Raw genomic sequence first — 21,968 nt, 5'->3', positions numbered from 1 at the left:
TGGGTCTTCTGCCTATAGAAAAAAAAAATAAATTGAGAACCAACCAATCACTTTATTTGTATGTGTTCAACAAAGAAGAGGTGGTTCGATCTCATGACTACAAATATTCCTTCCATATTAAACATATTAACATAGTTAACATAAGAAATTTTAGTGCACTTTTATATAAGATGAATATCTTACATATATATGTTTATATACATATATATATGTATATATACATATATATGTTACATTTAAATTTTTTTTTTAATTTTGGGGACAAAAGTCACAATCACTTAGTGATTACAAAATGCTACTTATCTACTAAGAACCCTAATCAACGCTATGACTGTTTTTCATAGAGATTTTAATGAAAATATGCAGTAAGATAAAGATATCTGATAAAACTATAAAATCATACTTAATCTTAATAGCAAGAAGAAAAACATTTATGATTTCTGTTTTTATAAAATGACAATTTCCTTGCAGCAGGAATTTTAATCAGATATATGGTAGCAAAAAAAAAAAAAAAAAAAGACACAAAGCATCCAACAATTACTTCTGTATTGCTTTGAATCTTCCAGTTTGCCTACCTTTGCTCATAGTATTTTCCTCATTAGAAAGCTTTCCCCAAACTTTTCAGCTAACATCCTATCACTTTTAAAGACCAGGCTATTTCCTCTAATCTTCTCTTCAGAGATTTCCCTCCATTATCAGCCTTTATATTCCCCTTTCTTGAATTTTTTTGAATTCCCTATTCTTGAATGACCATATTATAGGATCTATGCCAGACATTGATCAATTAGCAAATGGCCTCTGCTTAACCTATGTGTTCTTATCTACATGCACATTTTGTACTTCCAACTGTGTTCTAAGCATCCAAAGTACAAAAATCATTTCTTATAATCTTCTTTCTCTCTTGAGCATGTCCTTCATATAGTAACTGCTTAATAAAATAATTAAGTGGAATAAATTCTCTCTATCATATGTCCTTAGCAATATGTGTAACCTATAAAACCTGCCTAATCAACTGATGCTTAAAATTTCAGATTTAGAGATTCATTCAATAGTGACAAGTAGTTGGTCCATTTTAGTATCTTTTAATTTGCCAAGCTCTATTTTCCTTTCATACTTAATAAGGCAGTATTGATCGGCTCATTTCCACTGTAACATCCACTTGAAATCTTGTTCCTAGAAAAATAACATAGAGAACTTGGGAAAATATAATGTTTCATGTTTAAACATGATCATGAATTAAAATATATCCCATGCATAAGCATTCCATGTAAGAGGCGGTAATAATAAGATAGTATTAGAAGGATTATAGATTCATTTATAAAAAAAATTAGGTACCAAGAGGACTGACATAGTTCACTGAAAAGCTAAGCAAAAGCTCCTGAATCCAATATACTATCTATCTAACTATCTTGGATTGTTCAGTGTGGAAACATATTACAACAAAAGAAATATGTGTTGTAGATTCAGAAAATAGATTTAATTCTGAACACCAATCTTATTATCTATGTTGGGATTATAAAGTAATTTATCATCTCTTCACCTCATTTTCCTCATTTGTAATGTGACAGTTGATTTCTGAGGTATCTTTTACCTTTAGATCTGTTTGACTAGACCAACAAATATACCAATGTCATTCCTCCATTTGTGCATATCATCATATTTTCTATACCATACCAATGAGCTAAGACGAAATATAAAGTTTTATGTTGTGAGAAATTGACTAGTTATGAAGATTTTATCATTTTAACTTAAGTATAAAAGGATATTTTTAAGTGACTGGTAAAATCTAAATGATATTAAATAATACAATTAACTTACATTTATTTTATACAAAAATCAAAGAGGTTGATCAACTTGCCAACATTCACATACTTGGTAAGAATATGAACAAGATTTGAATTTGGATTCTCTTGACCCCAAATTATCATTCCTACCCCTGCCATGTTTAATATGCCTTTCTAAATAATGATATAGAAAATGATAAAACATGGAATGAATAATCTTAATTTTACATTTTAGTTACAAAAAGAAATTTAGTACTGTATTTTTAAATTGAACGGCTATTTAGTAAAAATATGTACTTTGTACTTTATTTCTGATAAAAGTACAATTTTAAACACAGATATAAACATAAGGCTGGCAGAATTAAATGTCTAATATATATAAATATACATACATATCTAATAGTTAATGTAAATAATATCAAAAGTAAAATTATGCATAATCAATAATCATTGAAAGAAATAACAAGTATTATTAAAAAGGAAAATGAGTAATATTTCATATTCCCCTAATACTTGTAAATTTTCAAAATTGAAAAAGCTTTAAATATACGCAATTATAGTGCTTCATTAAGACAACAAATACAATGACACTTTCTTAGTGAAGCATTTAGTTATTCTAAATATTTTAGAAAACAATTTGAAATTATGGAAGCTAAAACTAAACTTTTTATACACTTTGCCTCATTGATCTAATTACTATGGAATATATTGAAAGGAGAACAGTTAAAGGAAAGGGAAAAGATTTATATATTCAAAAAATATTCAGATTGACTATAGCTGGAAAAAATAGAAAACACTGAAAGAAACTGGAAAATTATCAGGGAATAAAATATTTTTGGTTCAGGATTTTGACTAAATATTTTCTTGTAAGGAAATCAAAGTATGATAAACTCAAAAGCTTTATAAAGACTTTTTAATGAAGTGAGATACAGCAACGAAAGGAGAAACAATGACTAGTATATCCACTACTTCTATCATATTGTAATGGGAGTTGGGGGAAAGTAACAAACACTGGCTTCTGATTAAGTATACTGAAAGCTTTGGTCCCTGAGAATTGAGATAAAACCTGCTTTTTCTTTTCTGACAAATGTGTGTTGAAGGAAGTTCAAAGTATGGAATATTTCATTAGTTATAATGATTTTCTTTCTTTTTTTTTTTAAGGAAAATTAAGTAGATAAAAATTTTTATTTAAAAAAGAAAAAGGAAAAATAAGAAAAATGAAGCCATATTAAACAAGATAAATTTCTTTCTAATTAAGTGATTACGGGTGAAGTTTATATCAATCCCCATACACATCCAGCCTGTCAGAAAGGTCAGGGTATATTCTATAAACAGAATCTTTTATTCCCTGGATAATCTGTTTCCTCAATCTCTATTGCTCATTAGGTTCATAAAATTCAAAATTTTCACAAAGGTGAGATAGATAATAATTCTGTTCAAATCAAAGAAACTAAAAATTAGACAGCCGAAGAGCTCAAACTTACCTTTCTTAGATAGGATGAAATATTATTCAACTCCTTGCTTTTTCAATAATGATAAGGAAAATAATGCAGGTACATAATAAAGTGTATCCATAAGCTACTTTATTGCTTTCAAAACTTTGTGAACATTAATGTACCAGCAGTATAATATAGGTACCACCGATTTTCTGATTTTACAGATGAGGAAACTGAAGAAACTGAAATTCAATATGAATGATCTTGAGCAAAATTACACAGCAGTGAAGTGCCAAAGAGAAGATTTCAACCTGAGTTTTTTGTGCCTATAAGTTCAATGCCTTTTAATGAACCTATGATTCTTCTCCCTTAAATATTACAACATACCAAATCCACTAACAAATTTTGTAAAATAGACCAAGATATTTTGTAAATGTAAAATCTGGATGAAATCATTGAGCACTCTTCTTTAATACAAATGATTAAATGATTCTTGTCCTTTTGAGCTCTCTGGGGATAGCTCCTCTCCCAGGCCATTTTCTTTTCTTTACTTTTTTTTAATGAGAAAAGACATGTTCTGGCTCAAAGTCCAATCTTTAAATCACTTTTAATGAGGCAGGATTTTATAAGGGAAAACAATTCTGAGTTTTGAGTCAAGGGATTATATTGGGACCTTAGACAGAATGAGATGTATCTCTTTATTGTAAGGATACATTTCTCTTCATCTTCGCTTCCTGATCTGTAAAATGAAAACAAGGTTATTTTCCATTCCTTATTCCACAGTGTTATGTGGAGAAAAGCAATTATCAAATAGTAGGGAATTTTTTAATCATTCACTATCATAATTGAAACATTTAATTACTTATTCTCTTCAATTTTTCAAAGGAAATATTTAGAAAAATGCAGCTCTTAATATCATGGAGCTATCTATTCTATAGCATCTCATAGCTTAATGAAACATTTGGCATAGTTATTCTAGATCATGGGAAGGTATTCTAGTGCATTCATACTGGGTAGAGCAGAAGGAAAGTGCTAGGACCACATAGTTATGCATCAGTAGATATGGGTTTGGGGCAGAGCCAAGAGGGCAGAGGGTAGACATGTCTTTGTCTGAGCTATTTCTGGCTTTCTCAGAATCGATACCAAATAGGTTTTGAAGTGACAGAATCCACAAATATATGGAGTATAATCAATTTCCATCAGAAGATATTTTAGAAGAATTTCAGGAAAAATAAAGAAATTTTTCTCAATTGGGCAGTCAGGAAGGCAGCATTGGGAAGCCCCGAGGAGAAGCCTCTACTTGTGAGGAAAACCTACAGTGAGTTTCTTAGCCAAAATAAAGTAGCACTGACTATTCTATTCTGGTTCAGAAGCTAGTGTATCAGCAGACTAGCTGTGAGACCTCCAATACAACCACAGAAAGCAAATAATGAGCCCTTGAACCCCAGCAAAAAAGATGGGACTTGGTCACACATACTCAGCCTAAGAAAGCCGTTAGCAGCACTATCCCCAGGGCACTGTGAAGCCATTGTTTTCTATGAAGGAAGCCTGGAACAATTTCCTCCTTTACCTTAAAAGTACACCTCAACCTATAAAAATGAGAAAACCCCTCCCCCCCAAAAAACCTAAAGAAACCTAAATAAAACAAACAAAAACAAAACAAAACAAAAAAAGCTCTGATCATTGATAACTGATAACTGTTATGGAAACAAGGAAAAATTGACCTGAAACCCATGTCTAGCTGAAGCCTCAAAAGGCTATATGAATTGCTTTCAAATTCAAAAGGCTGTATTGCAAGAATTCAAAAAAGATTTTAAAAGAGAGAGTAAAAATGGGGAAAGGAATTAAGAGGCTTGGAAAAGGAAACACAGAAATTGTCTGAAGAAAATCACTCCTTTCAAAATGGATTTCATGATATGGAAAGATAAGCCATTTCTTTGAAAAGCAGATTTAGTGAAATAGAAAATAAGAAAAACATCCTAAAAATAGAATTAATAAAATGGGGAGGGGGGAAGCAAATCAATTCATTTAAATGTTCAATTGCTGAAATGAAAAAGGAGGTAACAAAAAGCTAATTGAAGGAAATGATTCCTTGAAAATTGGAACTGAACAAATGGAAGTGAGTCACTAAATGAGATAGGAAATTGTCAAACAAAACTAAAGAATAAAAAAAAATAAGTAGAAGAAAATGCATGGTACTTCATCAGAGAAAATATAGACTTGAATCTTAGCTCCACTATCAATCCTTCCTGGATGACTTTCACGAGTTATTTCTCTTCTTTGTTCCCCAATTTTCTTAAAAGGAGGCAGTTTGAGCAAATGTACATAATGTTCCACCAGGAATAGAGGTTGAGACTCCAATAATTGAATAGGTAAAAAATTGCTACTTATCAAGATAGAGGGCTTCCAGGTCTTCCCACTGGACCTAGCACATGTCCTAAAATCTGCTGATTTTGCTATTTGCCTTGTCATTGAATTCTTTAAGTATTGTAATCTAACCAGCTATATTGCCTAAGGTCTCTTGGACCTTGTTACTTATGTTTGGATTTTTTATCTCTTCTGAGACTGAATTCATATATATATATATGCAACCTCTTAACATCTATAATGTATAATATATAAGAACTCTTACATATGCAATGAATTTGATTTGGGCCAATATTGTCCGAAGCTTGCACAAGCTACATACCTTGTAGGTGTGCATTAGGTGGCACAAGAAATAGACTACAAAATTGTCAATCAGGAATATCTACATTCATAGGTAGTCTCAGACCCCAGATGGATGATTCTGTGCAAGTCTTTCTAGCCTATTTGCCTCTACTTTCTTATTGATAAAATGAGCTGAAAAAGGAAATGGCAAACCACTCCAGTTTCTTTGCCAATAAATCCCCATAGAGTCAGCAAGAGACATATGCAACTCAACAACATGATGATTATATATGTATATGCAGATTTTTTTCTTTTGTTTTAATTATTTATTACCACATTGCAAGTAAGATGACATTTCAAATTCTGAATTCCAAATTTCTTCCCTCTCCTGCACCATCATTGAGAAGAGAAGCATTCTGACAAGTATTATGCATGTGTCATTATGGAAAACATTATTTCCTTATTTATCATGTGCTGAAAGAAAAAAAAACTCACAAAAATAGAAAAATAAAGAAAAAGGGGTACTTTAAGTTGTGCAGTGGTTAGAGTACTAGCCCTGAAGTTAGGAGGACTTGAGTTCAAATTTGGCCTCAGACACTTAACACTTCCTAGCTGTGTGACGCTAGGCAAATCAGTTAACCCCAATTGCCTTGGCAAAAAATAATAATAACAATGAAATAAAGAAAAAAGTATGCTGTGATCTACCTTCAGACTCCTTTAAGGCTTTTTCTTATATGAATGACATTTTTCATTTTTAGTCCTTTAGAATCATATTGAATCATTGTTTTTCTGAGAATACCTAAAACATTCATTCTTGATAGATATACAGTACTTCAATAAATGCATGTGATGAAATCTTCATTCTGTTCATTTCACTTTGCATCTCTTCATGTAAGGTTTTTCAAGTTTTTCTGAGAAAAAAATTTGTGAAAAGGAAATCCCATTGTGTGTGTGTGTGTGTGTGTGTGTGTGTGTGTGCCTCCTTCATCACTGACTTTTTTTTTTCATAATTCTCTTACATCAATTTATTTTCCAAATTTTACTCTATCTATTTTCTTTGACAATTAGAATATTTTAAGTTCTTCTATAATTCTTTTTGGGCCCGAGATCAATTTCCAGCATTCTTTTAAGTTTTGGTTGTATCACATTTTACTTTATTATCTTTTAAGCTTTTCTATCACTGTAGGCAAGAGGAGAAGAACAAGCAGAAAGAAACAGAGGCTGAGAAAAACATAGATGCACACAAAAACAAAGATAGATATATAAGAATAGACAAACAGGTAGAGACAAAGTGAGAAAAGGAAACTAAGAGAGAGAAAGACCAAAGACAGGGTGATAAATACAGAGAAATAGACACACACACACATACAGGGAGAGTGAGAGAATAAAAGAGAGAGGGAGAGAGAAAGAGAGAGAGCAAGAAAGAGGGTGAGGAGGAGGAAGAGGAGGAAAAAGAAGAAGGAGGAAGAGAAAGAGGAAAATATATGCAAATATCTGGATAATTGAAATTATTTTGTATTAATATAGTAGATCTCTTTTCCAGTATCATGAACTCTTTTGAATATATCAGTTTCTCTGTTTCTTTCCATTTCATCTATATTGTATTCCATTGACAAGTAATTCAAGTGTTTTTTCCTCCAATTATCATTGTGTACATATCTTTGTCTTGTTCATTCTGATTCTATATTTTATTAATACATATATAACATTTTATCAATTCTGTTTCCTAAGATTGAGAATTTTTTTTTTTTTCATAGAGCCATGTTTCAGCATGAGGGTTGTTTCATCAAATGTTTGTGATATTGAGATTTCTAATTTGGCTCCTTATTTTATAACTGCAAATTCTTCTTTCTTTTCCTTTTTTTTTTCATGTACTTTGGATGGTTGAGTATACACAATTAATTTCTGATTTTAATTTCTTATCTGACTTTAAAATTTCTATTGCTTCTACTTTGTAACTATATTCTTTTTATTATAGTAAATTTATTTATTTTTAATGCACATTGCTTTATGAATCATGTTGGGAGATAAAAATCAGAGCAAAAGGGAAAAACAATGGGAGGGACTAAAAAAACAGGAAAAAAAGTGTACATAGTATGTGTTGATTTATATTCAGTCTCTTTAGATTTTTTACTGGATGCAGATGGCATTTTCTGTATACTTCTACTATAGGAGCAGTTAGTGAATGTATCAAAACAAAAGTGCCATTTTCAAAAGAAAATTATGGTTACATTAGGAAAAGGTTCTAATAAACTAATCTTTTTCGGTAATTAGTGAATTAGTAGATGCAGGGCATGTTTTAGGTGCCATTTGATTATATTTAATAATGTATTTCAAAAGCTAACAATGTACCAATTACTCCTTGATATTCACTATAGGGAGATCAAACACAGGAAACCTACAATCATACTCACTCACAAAACTGCCAGTTATTCAAGCAAAAATATTGCTTATGAGGTGGAGGTTTTGGGGATTATTGAGGAAGAGGGAAAAAAAATGTAGTTCATATCTATGAGTTCAGAACAGATGTAACAGCTAACATTATCATAATTTTGTTTTGTTTTTTTTAAAGATTTATAAAGCAATGACATAACTTTTCATTGAAGGATATTTTCATATTAGCAGTAATATTCTAAGTAATATAAAATAAGATCTTCATTTTATATATAAGAAAAGATGTTAATAAACATGCCACTTTTCATATATATTGTGAGTCAGATATAGTATTTCAATCTAAATTCTCATGAAAATAAGACTTAGCTACCCATTTGTCAGTTATTCATTTTAGCTGTATGCAACTCTTTATGATCCTGTTTGGGGTTTTCTTGGCAGAGATTCTGGATTCCTTTGCCATTTCCTTCTCCAACCCCTTTTACAGAGGTACACAGGATTAAGTGTATTAATTATTATATTAAATACATATATATATGTGTGTGTGTGTGTGTGTGTGTTTATCTATCCAGCTATAGAGGTGCTGTGTATAGTGTTCCATAGAGTCTATTCGTATGTGTGTGTGTGTGTGTGTATATATATATATATGTTTAAATGCATTTCCATTTTTATATTCTCACATCATATGTTAAATAGTAAATTCACAAGTAAATAGTAAATAGTAAAATTCACTATATACATACGTACATACATATATATATATATATGCTATACAGGTAACACATGGTATATACTGTATATATGAACATATGCACAATGCATATTATTTATATTTACTCATGTATAACCATAAATATCAATGTAATTATATATGTGCAGTATATATGCATTTATGTTGACACACATGCATATGCATACAATTGCATGTGTGAATATACACACATGTGCCCTGCATATACCTAGTTTTGTCTGCTATGTGGTATGGTAAATTGTGTGCCAAGTTCATAAATGGAAGATCTGAATTCATATTTGATCTCAGATACTTACTTATTCTATTTCCCTGGGCAAATCACTTACACATTATTTGACTTAGGTCCAAATATGTAAAATGTTGACACACAGGAGAAAGAAATATTAAATCAGTCTAGTATCTTTGCCAAGAAATCCTCATGGACAAATCCATGGGGTTATAATGAGTCAACAACAACTGAATAATGGAACAACAGTACCTACCATCTACCTACCAATCAACCTATCTATCTGAATGTATGTATATGTGTTGGAATCTTTACAAACTGCTAACTCATTAGAGTTGATAGATTATTGATCTGATCTTACAAGAAGATGTTTTGGGCCAGAACCTGAAACAAGGTACTAAGTAGAATTAATTAATACAAGGCTTGTGTTCACACCTTTACTCATTGGAGTTCACAAGTATGGGAGTTTCACAAAGTAAACTTTGTAACTTTGTGAATTCACACCTCCTGCTTAAAACCCCAAAGGTCAGAAGGATCGTGAGGCCCTGCTTTCATGGTCTGTATTCATACTGAAAATCAAGATCAAGCGAGCTTTTGCCCTTCTGCTCCACAGGAGGTTTCTGTCCTTCCTGAGCTCTCCTTAGGACACCTGTGTTACGGTTTGACAAGTGTACCGCCCCAGTCAAACTCCCCACCTGACACTGTCCTGGGAGTGGGTGGCGCCCAGCTGTGGGCTGGGCGCTTGGCGCCAGAAGCGAGAGCCCCTTGGGGCTCGCCCCCATGTATACTATATTTAGGTATATCTATACATGTATTTTGTATTATATAAACATAAACACATATATGAATTCATATATGTGTGTATGCATATGGCTAAATATTTTAGAGAAAATATCTATCTACACATTTATGTATATGTATATATACATACACACATACATAACACATATAAGTATATATTCAAAGTATTATATATTTATTTTGTTGAGTTCAAACTAATTCTCCACCCTTGAATTTTCTTGGTAAAGACACTGTTCTCATTATAAAGAAAATGAACAAATTGAGTTAAAGATTTACTTAGAGTCACAGAGTTAATAAGTGTCTGAGACTGAATTTAAACTATAAAAGAGGAGTTTTCTGATCCCAGGCTTGGCTTTCTGTCCACTGGCTCACTATGGCTAACTTTATACTCTCCATGAATATTTGTAATGTATGCATATCTGTGCTATATACATACATATGGGATGTTTATATACGTGTAAGTGAATTGTAGTCATAAAATTTACATATATAATTACATTCCGTATTATTGTTTTATATGTTGCATATTTTTGATCTAAAAAAACCAAAAAATAATCTCAACTCCACGTACCCTCCTGACATGAGAATGATGAGACATAAAAATTTGAAACTCCACCAGATTTCTTATTTTACTATATCAAATTTATATTTTTCTCCACTTCTCCATACATACACATTTATACATATATTTGGAGATAGACTGGCAGGCAGATGATAGCTAGCTAGCTAAATAGATATGAATTATAAATAAAATGAATTTATATTACTATCTTCTCTTTAATCCGAAACAACCTTCTGGGGCAGAAATGAAAGCACAAATTGTATTTATTCTGATTACATCCTTCATTAACACAAAGCTAGAAAGACGAATTCACATGCTGGAGAAGTCAGATCACCTTACCTTTTGATTCAAAATGAGAGGATATTCAATTCAATTCTAAAAAGGAATGAATGAAATCAGTAGACAAAATTATATATGATATCCAAACTAAAATTTGAGCCAATAACAAAATGTTAGGTATACATTTCTTGTGTGTTGATTAAAAGAAAAAGTACAATCTTGGTGATATTATTAATATGTAATTAAATAGGTTAGTTAAATAAAATGAGAAAAATATCTTACTAATTTTGTTTTCTGCAAATTCAATGTTAATAGGGAAATGTTGTGTCAAGAGACTATTGAAAGATTTAATTGCATAAAATTCGCCACAGAATTCAGAATTAGAGATTTTAGAAGCTAGAGTTGTTTAAAATAGAGAACTAAAGCATGAATGATCATAGTTTCCAGGAATTTGAAAGTCTTTCAAATGAGGGAGAGAAGCTTATAGATAGATTTGTATTGATTCTATTACCCTCTCTCACTCATATAAAAGACCTTCAAATTCATGAAAATTACAATCTCCTCTCTCTCTCCTTCTCTATCTCTATCTGTCTCTGTCTCTGTCTTTGTTTCTCTCTGTGTCTCTCTGTCTCTCTCTCTTTCTCTTTCTTTCTCTCTTCTTTTTCCTTTAAAAAAGTATAAGTTGACATAATATTAGGATAGTACTAGAAAAGATTGCAAAAGTGATTGCACTCAAAGTATCTCTAATTATTTGAAACCATTTAAGTCACAACAATTTAAGCCCTTTCATAATCTAACAAACTTTAGGCTAATATTTTTCTATATTTGAAATACAGTGTTTTGCTTTTCTCTAATTTATGTACATATTCATTGATATGTAAAAACAAGAAACGCCAGCAGATATGTATTTTTGTATGAACTGTGGAGAAAATAAAATAAAAACAAAGTTCATATATTTTGTTTATGACACTATGACCTGATTCACTTAGGAAGCAGTTTTCTCAGAGCAGCAATGACATCCTTATTTCTGAGGCTATATATCAAGGGGTTAAATACTGGGGTCACAGTGGTATAGAAAAGAGCAAACACCTTGACTGATCCTGTAGAATGATGGGATTTTGGCCTCAAATACACAATACTACCAGAACCATAGAATAAACACACAATTATAAGATGTGATGAGCAGGTGGAAAAGGCTTTGGATCTCCCTGAGGTTGAAGGCAGTCTCAGGATAGTAATTATGATTTTGACATAGGATGTGAGTATCAACAGAAAGGGAGTTATGATAAACAACAATGCAACAAGTTGGACAGAGAGCTGGGCCTTATATGTGTCCCCACAGGCCAACTCCAGTAATGGTGGAGCCTCACAAAAAACATGATTAAGTTTTTTAGAACCACAAAAATTGAGACAGAAAATCAGGTATGTCTCCCCTATCAGTACCGGAACCGCAATCATCCAGGACAACACAACCAATTGGATACATACTCTACGATTCATGATGAGAGGATAGTAGAGAGGCTTACAAATGGCCACATAACGATCATATGCCATCACTGCAAGGAGCAAGCATTCTGCCACTCCCAGAATATAGAGGAAACAGGTTTGTACAGCACAGCGTAGGAAAGAAATAGTGCTCTTTTGTGTCCAAAGATCTACCAGCATTCTGGGTATAGTGACTGATGTGTAACAGATTTCCAAGAAGGAAAAATTCCCCAAGAAAAAATACATTGGTGTTTGGAGACTTGGATCAATCTTGGTTATGACAATGAGGAGGCCATTTCCTATCAATATACATAGGTAGATGACAGAGAAAATGCCAAAGAGAAACCCTTGGAGGTTGGGAAGATCAGAAAATCCCAGAAGAATGAATCCCTCCACAACTGTGAGATTGTCCTTTGCCATTGAGTGAGTCTTCTGCCTATAGAAAAAGATGAATTGAGGACCAACCAATCACTTTACTTGTATGTGTTCAACAAAGAAGAGGTGGCTCAATCTCAAGACTAGAAATATTCCTCCCATATTTAACATATTAACATAGTTAACATAACAAGTTTTAATGCACTTTTATATAAGATGAATATCTTACACACACACACATACACACACACACATACATGTTTCATTTCAATTTTTTTTTAAATTTGGGCGATAAAAGTCACAATCACTTAGTGATTACAAAATGCTACTTATCTACTAAGAACCCTAATCAATGCTATGACTATTTTTCTTAGAGATTTTAATGAAAATGTGCAGTAAAATAAAGATATCTAATAAAACTATAAAATCATACTTAATCTTAATATCAAGAAGAAAAACATTTAACACCATACCCACAATTTCTGTTTTTATAAAATGACAATTTCCTTGTAGCAGGAATTTTAACCTTTGTGTCAGGTATAAGATAGTAAAAAAACAAAACAAAACAAAACAAAACAAAAAACATGAAGCATGCAACAATTACTTCTCTATTGCTTTGAATCTTCCAGTTTGCCTACCTTTGCTCATAGTATTTTCCTCATTAGAAAGCTTTCCCCAATCTTTTCAGCTAACATCCTATCCTTTTTAAAGACCAGGCTATTTCCTCTAATCTTCTCTTCAGAGATTTCCCTCCATTATCAGTCTTTATATTCCCCTTTCTTGAATTTTTTGAATTCCCTATTCCTGAATGACCATATTATAGGATCTATGCCAGGCATTGATCAATTAGCAAATGGCCTCTGCTTAATCTATGTGTTCTTATCTACATGCACATTTTGTGCTTCCAACTGTATTCTAAGCATCCAAAGTACAAAAGTCATTTCTTATAATCTTCTTTCTCTTTTGAACTGTCTTCCATATAGTAACTGCTTAATAAAATAATTAAGTGGAGTAAATTCTCTCTATCATATATCCTTAGCAATATGTGTAACCTATAAAACCTGCCCAATCAACTGATGCTTAAAATTCCAGATTTAGAGATTCATTCAATAGTGACCAGTAGTTGGCCCATTTTAGTATCTTTTAAATTGCCAAGCTCTAGTTTCCTTACATACTTAATAATGCAGTATTGATCAGCTCATTTCCACTGCAACATCCACCTGAAATCTTGTTCCTGGAAAAATAACATAGAGAAGTTGGAAAAATATAATGTTTCATGTTTAAACATGATCATGAATTAAAATATATCCCATGCATAAGCATTCCACAGAGGTGGTAATAATAAGATAGTATTAGAAGGATTATAGATTCTTTTATAAAAAAAAATAGGTACCAAAAGGACTGACATAACTGATTGAAAAGCTAAGTGAAAGCTCCTAAATCCAATATACTATCTATCTAACTATCTTGCATTGTTCAATGTGGAAATATATTACAACCGAAGAAATATGGTCTGTAGATTAAGAAAATAGTTCTGAACACCAATCTTGTTATCTATATTGGAATTATAAAGTAATTTATCATTTCTGCACTTCATTTTCCTCATTTGTAATGTGACAGTTGATTTCTGAGGTATCTTTTACCTTTAGATCTGTTTGACTAGAACAAAAATATGCCAATGTCATTCCTCCATTTGTGTATATCATCATATTTTCTATACCTGTACCAATGAGCTAAGATGAAATACAAAGTTTTGTGTTGTGAGAAGTTGATTTGCTATGAAGATTTCATCATTTTAACTTAAGTATAAAAGGATATTTTTAAGTGGCTGGTAAAATCCAAGTGATATTAAATAATATAATGAACTTAAACCTATTTTATACAAAAATCAAAGAGGTTGCTCAACTTGCCAACATTCACATACTTGGTAAGAATTTGAACAAGATTTGAATTTTGATTGTCTCGACCCCAAATTAACATTCCTATGCCTGCAATGTTTAAGATGCCTTTATAAATAATGATATAGAAAATGATAAAACATGGAATGAATAATCTTATTATATAATTTTATATTTTAGTTACAAAAAGAAATTTAGTACTGTATTTTTAAATTGAACAGCTATTTAGCAAAAACATGTACTTTGTACTTTATTTCTGATAAAAGTACAGTGTTAAACACAGATATAAACATAAGGATGGCAGAATTAAATAAGTCTAATATATATAAATATACACACATATCTAATAGTTAATGTAAATAATATCAAAAGTAAAATTAAGCATAATCATTAAAAGAATTATGAGTATTAATAAAAAGAAAGATGAGCAATATTTCATATTCCCTTAATAATTGTAAATTTTCAATGTTGAAAAAGCTTTAAATATACTCAATTATAGTGCTTCATTAAGACAACAAATACAATGACACTTTCTTAGTGAAGCACTTAATTATTCTAAGCATTTTAGAAAACAATTTGAAATTATGGAAGTTAACCACTAAACTTTTTATACACTTTGTCTCATTGATCTAATTACTATGGAATATATCGAATATATTGAAAAGAGAACAGTTAAAGGAGGAGAAAAGGATTAATATATTCAAAAATTATTCATATTGACTATAGCTGGAAAAAAATAGAAAACACTGAAAGAAAATGGAAAATTATCAGGGAATAATTAAAATATTTTTGGTTCAGGATTTTGACTAAATATTTTCTTGTAAGGAAATCAAAGTATGATGAACTCAAAAGCTTTGGAAAGACTTTTTAATGAAGTAATGAATGACACAGCAAAGAAGGGAGAAACAAAGACTGGAATATCCATTAGTTCTACCAAATTGTAATGGAGTTGGGGGAAAGTAACAAACACTGGCTTCAGATTAAGTATACTGAAACCTTTGGTCCCTGAGAATTGAGATAAAACCTGCTTTTCCTTTTCTGACAAATGTGTGTTGAAGCAAGTTCAAAATATGGACTGTTTCATTAGTTATTATGTTTTTTTGCCCTGATGCTTGCTTTTGCTTAACAATTTTCTTTCTTTTTAAGGAAAATTATGTAGATAAAAATTTTTATTTAAAAAAGATAAAGAAAAAAAGAAAAATGAAGCCTTATAAAACAAGATAAATTTCTTTCTAATTAAGTGACTATGGGTGAAGTTTATATCAATCCCCACACACATCCAGCCTGTCAGAAAGGTCAGGGTATATTTTGTAAACAGAATATTTTATTCCCTGGATAATCTGTTTCCTCAATCTCTATTGCTCATTAGGTTCATAAAATTTGAAATTTTCACAAAGGGAGATAGATAATAATTATCTTCACATAAAAGAAACTATAGATAAGATAGCCAAAGTGCTCAAACTTACCTTTCTTAGATAGGATGAAATATTATTCAACTCCTTGTTTTTTTCAATAATGATAAGGAAAACAAGGCAGGTACATAATAAAGTGTAAGGTACTTTAATGCTTTCAAAACTTTGTGAACATTAATGTACCAACAGTATAATATAGGCATATTCACTAGTTCTACCAAATTGTATTGGGTACATTACCCACAGATTTTCTGATTTTACAGATGAGGAAACTGAAGGAACTGAAATCCAATATGAATGACCTTGCTCAAAATTACACAGTTGTGAAATGCCAAAGAGAAGATTTCAACCTGAGGTTTTTGTGCCTATAAGTTCAATGCCCTTTTATGAACCTATGATTCTTCTCCCTTAAATATTACAACATACAAAATCCACTAACAAATTTTGTAAAATAGACCAAGGTTCTTCGTAAATATAAATTTTGGACGAAATCACTGAGCACTCTTCTTTAATAGAAATGTTTAAATGATTCTTGCCCTTTTGAGCTCTCTGGGGATAGCTCCTCTCCCAGGCCATTTTCTTTTCTTCTTTTTTTTTTTTTTTTTAATGAGAAAAGACATCTTCTGGCTCAAAGTCCAATCATCAAATCACTTTTAATGAGGCAAGATTTTATAAGGGAAAACAATTCTGAGTTTTGAGTCAAGGGATTATATTGGGACCTTAGACAGAACGAGATGTATCTCTTTATTGTAAGGATACATTTCTCTTCATCTTCGCTTCCTGATCTGTAAAATGAAAACAATGTTATTTTCCATTCCTTATTCCACAGTGTTATGTGGAGAAAAGCAATTATCAAATAGTAGGGAATTTTTTAATCATTCACTATCATAATTGAAACATTTAATTACTTATTCTCTTCAATTTTTCAAAGGAAATATTTAGAAAAATGCAGCTCTTAATATCATGGAGCTATCTATTCTATAGCATCTCATAGTTTAATGAAACATTTGGCATAGTTATTCTAGATCATGGGAAGGTATTCTAGTGCATTCATACTGGGTAGAGCAGAAGGAAAGTGCTAGGACCACATAGTTATGCATCAGTAGATATGGGTTTGGGGCAGAGCCAAGAGGGCAGAGGGTAGACATGTCTTTGTCTGAGCTATTTCTTGTTTTCTTCAGAATCGATACAAAATAGGTTTTGAAGTGACAGAATCCATAAATATATGGAGTATAATCAATTTCCATCAGAAGATATTTTAGAACAATTTCAGGAAAGGCTTTTCTCAATTCAACAGTCAGGGAGGCAGCACTGGGAAGCCCAGGGTGGAGAGGCCTCCACTTGTGAGGAAAATCTACAGGGAGTTTCTTAGCCAAAATAAAGTAGCACTGACTATTCTATTCTGGTTCAGAAGCTAGTGTATCAAGAGACTAGCTGTGAGACATCCAGTACAAGTATAGAAGGCAAATAATGAGCCCTTAAACCCCACCAAAAAAGATGGGACTTGGTCACACACATCCAGCATAAGAAAGCAGTTAGCAGCACTGCCCCAGGGCACTGTGAAGCCATTGTTTTGTATGGAAGAAGCCTGGAATAATTTTCTCCTTTGCCTTAAAACCACATATCAACTTATAAAAATGAGCAAGAAACAAAACAAAACAAACAAACAAAACTCCCATAAAACAAACAAACAAACAACAACAACAACAACAACAACAACAACAACAACAACAAAAAAAAAAAACCTCTGACCATTGATACCTGATAACTGTTATGGAGACAAGGAAAAATTGACCTGAAACTCACATTCAGCAGAAGCCTCAAAGGATTATATGAGCTGCTTTCAAATTCCAAAGGCTGTATTGGAAAAAAAAATCAAAAAAGATCTTAAAAGGGAGAGTAAAAATGGAGAAAGGAATTAAGAGGTTTGGAAAAGGAAACACACTTTCCAGTCCTTTAAAATGGATTTCATGATATGGAAAGATAAGATATTTCTTTGAAAAAAAGACTTGGTGAAATGGAAAATGAGAGAAACACCCTAAAATTAGAATTCTTGAAATGGGAAAAACAAAAAAACAGTGAGCAAAACAATTCATTTAAAATTTCAGTTGCTGAAATGGGAAAGGAGGTAACAAAAAGCGAACTCAAAGAAATGATTCACTGAAAATTAGAATTGAACAAATGGAAGTAAATGACTTAATGAGAAAAGAATTCATCAAACAAAACTAAAAAATGAAAAAAAAATAAGTAGAAGAAAATGCATAGAACTTCATCAGAAAAAAAATAGGTTTGAATCTTAGGTCCATTATCTATTTTTCCTGGATGACTTTCACAAGTTATTTCTCTTCTTTGTCCCCAAATTTGCTTCAAAGGAGGAGGTCTGAGCAAATTTATGTAATGTTCCACCAGGGATAGAGGTTGAGACACCAATAATTGAATAGGTAAGACATTACTACCAATCAAGATAGGGGGCTTCCAGGTCTTCCCAGTGGACCTATCACATCCTAAAATCACCTGACTTTGCTCTTTGCCTTGTCATTGAATTCTTTAAGTTTTGTAATCTGACCAGCTATACAGCCTAAGGTCTCTTGGACCTTGTTATTTATGTTTTCATTTTTAATCTCTTCTGGGACTGAATTCTCATATTATACATATATAACCTCTTAACATCTGTAATATATAATATATAAGACCTCTTACATATGTAATGAATTTGATTTTGGTCAATATTGCCCAAAGCTTGCACAATATACATACCCTGTAAGTGTACAGCTAGGTGGCACAAGAAATAAAATATAAAACTGTCAATCAGGAATATCTGAGTTCATAGGTGGTCTCAGACCCCAGATGGATGATTCTGTGCAAGCCCTTTTAGCTATTTGCTTCTACTTCCTTATTGATAAAATGAGCTAAAAAAGGAAATGGCAAACCACTCCAGTTTCTTTGCCAATAAACCCCCATAGAGTCAGCAAGAGAAATATGCAACTCAACAACATGGTGATTATATATGAATATGCAGATTTTTTCTTTCATTTTAATTATTTATTACCACATTACAAGTAAGATGACATTTCAAACTCTGAATTCCTCCTCCCTCTCCTCCACTGTCATTGAGAAGAGAAGCATTCTAACATTATGTTATACTTGTGTCGTCATGGAAAATACTTCCTTATAAGGCATGTGCTGAAAGAAAAAAAAAAACTTCAAAAATAGAAAAATAAAGAAAAAGGGGCACTTTAAGTTGTACAGTGGTTAGAGTACCAGCCCTGAAGTCAGGAGGACTTGAGTTCAATTCTGGCTTCAGACACTTAACACCTCCTAGCTGTGTGACCTTAGGTCACAGTTACCCCAATTGCCTTAGCAAAAATAAATAAATAATAAATAAATAATAATAATAATAAAAAGTATGCTGTGATCTACATTCAGACTCCTTTCAGGCTTTTTCTTATATGAATAACATTTTTTTTTCATTTTTAGTCTTTTAGAATCATATTGAGTCATTGTTTTGCTGAGAATACCTAAAACATTCATTCTTGATCGTTATACAGTATTTCAATAAATATATGTGATGAAATCATCATTCTGCTCATTTTACTTTGCATCTCTTCATGTAAGTATTTTCAAGTTTTCCTGGGGGAAAAATTGTAAAAAGGAAATCCCATTGTGTGTGTGTGTGTGTGTGTGTGTGTGTGTGTGTGTGTGTGTGACTCCTTCACCATTGACTTTTTTTCCATAATTCTCTCACATCAATTTATTTTCCAAATTTCACTCTATCTAGTTTCTTTGACATTTAGAATATTTTAAACTCTTCTACAATTGTTTTTGGGCCTGAGATCAATGTCCATCATTCCTTTAAGCTTTGGTTGTATCACATTTTATTTTATTATCTTTTGAGCTTTTCTGTCACTGTAGGAAAGGGGAGAAGGATAGGCAGAGAGAAACAGAGTCTGAGAAAAACATAGATGCACCCAAAAACAAAGATAGACATACAAGAATAGACAAACAGGTAGAGACAGAGTGAGAAAAGGAAACTGAGAGACAAAGATCAAAGACTAGCTTATAAATACAGAGAAATAGATACACACATATACAAAGAGAGCAAGAGAGCAAAAGTGAGAATGAGAGGGAAAGAGAGAGAGAGCGAGAGAGAGAGAGAGAGAGAGAGAAAGAGAGAGAGAGAGAGAAGGAAGAAGAGTAGGAGGCAGAGGAGGAAGAGGAGGAGAAGGAGGAAATATTCAAATGTCTGGAAAATTGAAATTCTTTAGTATTAATATAGTTGATCTTTCTTCCAGTATCATGAACTCTTTTGAATGTATTACTTTCTCTGTTTCTTTCCATTTCATCTATATTGCATTCCATTGACAAGTAATTCAAGTGTTTTTTCCTCCAGTTACCATTATGTACATATCTTTGTCTTGTTCATTTTGATTCTATATTTTAATGCATTTATAACATTTTATCAATTCTGTTTCCTTAGATCAAGAAATATATATATATATATATGTATATATATATATATATATATTTTCATAGAGCCATGTTTAAGTATTGGGGTTGTTTCATCAAATGTTTGAGATATTGAGATTTCCAATTTGGCTCCTTACTTTAGAACTGCAAATTCTTCTTTCTTTTCTTTTTTCTTTTTTCATGTACTTTGGATGGTTGAGTATACACAGTTAATTCTAGACACTATAACATTGATTTCTGATTTTAATTTCTTATGTGACTTTTAAAATTTCTATTGCTTCTACTTTGTAACTATATTCTTTTTATTGTAGTAAATTTATTTTTAATGCACATTGCTTTATGAAACATGTTGAGAGATAAAAATCAGAACAAAAGGAAAAAAAAATTGGGAGACTAAAAAACAGAAAAAAAAAAGTGAACATAGTATGTGTTGATTTATGTTCAGTCTCAGATCTTTTTCTGGATGCAGATGACATTTTCTGTATACTTCTACTATAGGAGCAGTTAATGAATGTATCAAAACAGAAGTGCTATTTTCAAAAGAAAATTATGGTTATATTAGGAAAAGGTTCTAATAACTGTTGGAATCCTTACTAACTGCTAAGTAATTAGAGTTGATCTAATCTTACAAGAAGTTGTTTTGGCCAGAACCTGAAACAAGGTACTAAGTAGAACTAATCAAGACAAGGCTTGTGTTCCCACCTTTACTCATTGGACTCCACAAGTATGCTAGCTTCACAAAGTACACTTTCTAACTTCAAGAGAGTTCACACCTCCCTTAAAGTCATTGGGCCAGAGAGCACTATGGGAGAAAACCCATAATCCCATTCTCTCAGAAGAGGCAGATAAAAAGCCAGCGATGAAGGATCTATGGCAGAATACATTTTTTCCTCTTGGCTGGCTGATCGCGCTAGACTCGAGAGAAACGACTCTGCTGCAGAGAACACTTTTGACAGACTTCAGTGGAGCTACGCCAGAAGCCCTCTCTCCGCGGCAAATTGGTGCCTGGGCCCCCCAGAAGGAGATAAGAGAGATCTTCCATCTCTGTTGGAGGCAGAAGAAGGCAGAGGCAGAGGCTGAAGGACAGAACCTTTGGATTTGGAGACATCCGAAGGGCTCTAAGCCTCTAAACCGGCTGTGCCCTGAGAAGAACAAACTCCAACATTTGAACTCTAACATTTTGGCGCCCGAACAGGGACCCTACTTTCACAAGAAGTCTCCAGTGACCAGGAACTGAGTGAGTACAACCTTTTTTGGCTAAAATGGGACAGATCCTAGGTAAAGATTCTCCATCCCCCACCCCAACCCCCCCAACCCCAGACCCACCCAGGAGTGGTGCTATAGAAAGCCTGCTTAAGCTGATAGAAGATCAAGGGCTACTTGTAACTTGTATCAAAGCGTGGGCTTCTCTTCACAATAAAGACGACAAAGGGGGGGCCTTCACAAAAATAA

General features: G+C 32.2%; 1 protein-coding gene across 1 annotated transcript; it reads right to left on the bottom strand.

Annotated features, from left to right (window-relative positions):
- Nucleotides 1-11,860: 11,860 nt before the first annotated feature.
- Nucleotides 11,861-12,784, bottom strand: LOC127540603 (olfactory receptor 10AG1-like). The gene has a single exon (XM_051965376.1). It carries the CDS (start codon nucleotides 12,782-12,784, stop codon nucleotides 11,861-11,863), a length of 924 nt encoding a protein of 307 aa, XP_051821336.1.
- Nucleotides 12,785-21,968: the final 9,184 nt, after the last annotated feature.

Source organism: Antechinus flavipes, chromosome 6 (assembly GCF_016432865.1).
Source record: "Antechinus flavipes isolate AdamAnt ecotype Samford, QLD, Australia chromosome 6, AdamAnt_v2, whole genome shotgun sequence".
NCBI lineage: Eukaryota > Metazoa > Chordata > Mammalia > Dasyuromorphia > Dasyuridae > Antechinus > Antechinus flavipes.
This window is presented reverse-complemented; position numbering and strand designations above follow the sequence as displayed.

Coding starts and splice junctions, on each gene's coding strand:
- LOC127540603 (XM_051965376.1), bottom strand. CDS start 12,784: ATGGCAAAGGACAATCTCACAGTTGTGGAGGGATTCATTCTTCTGGGA.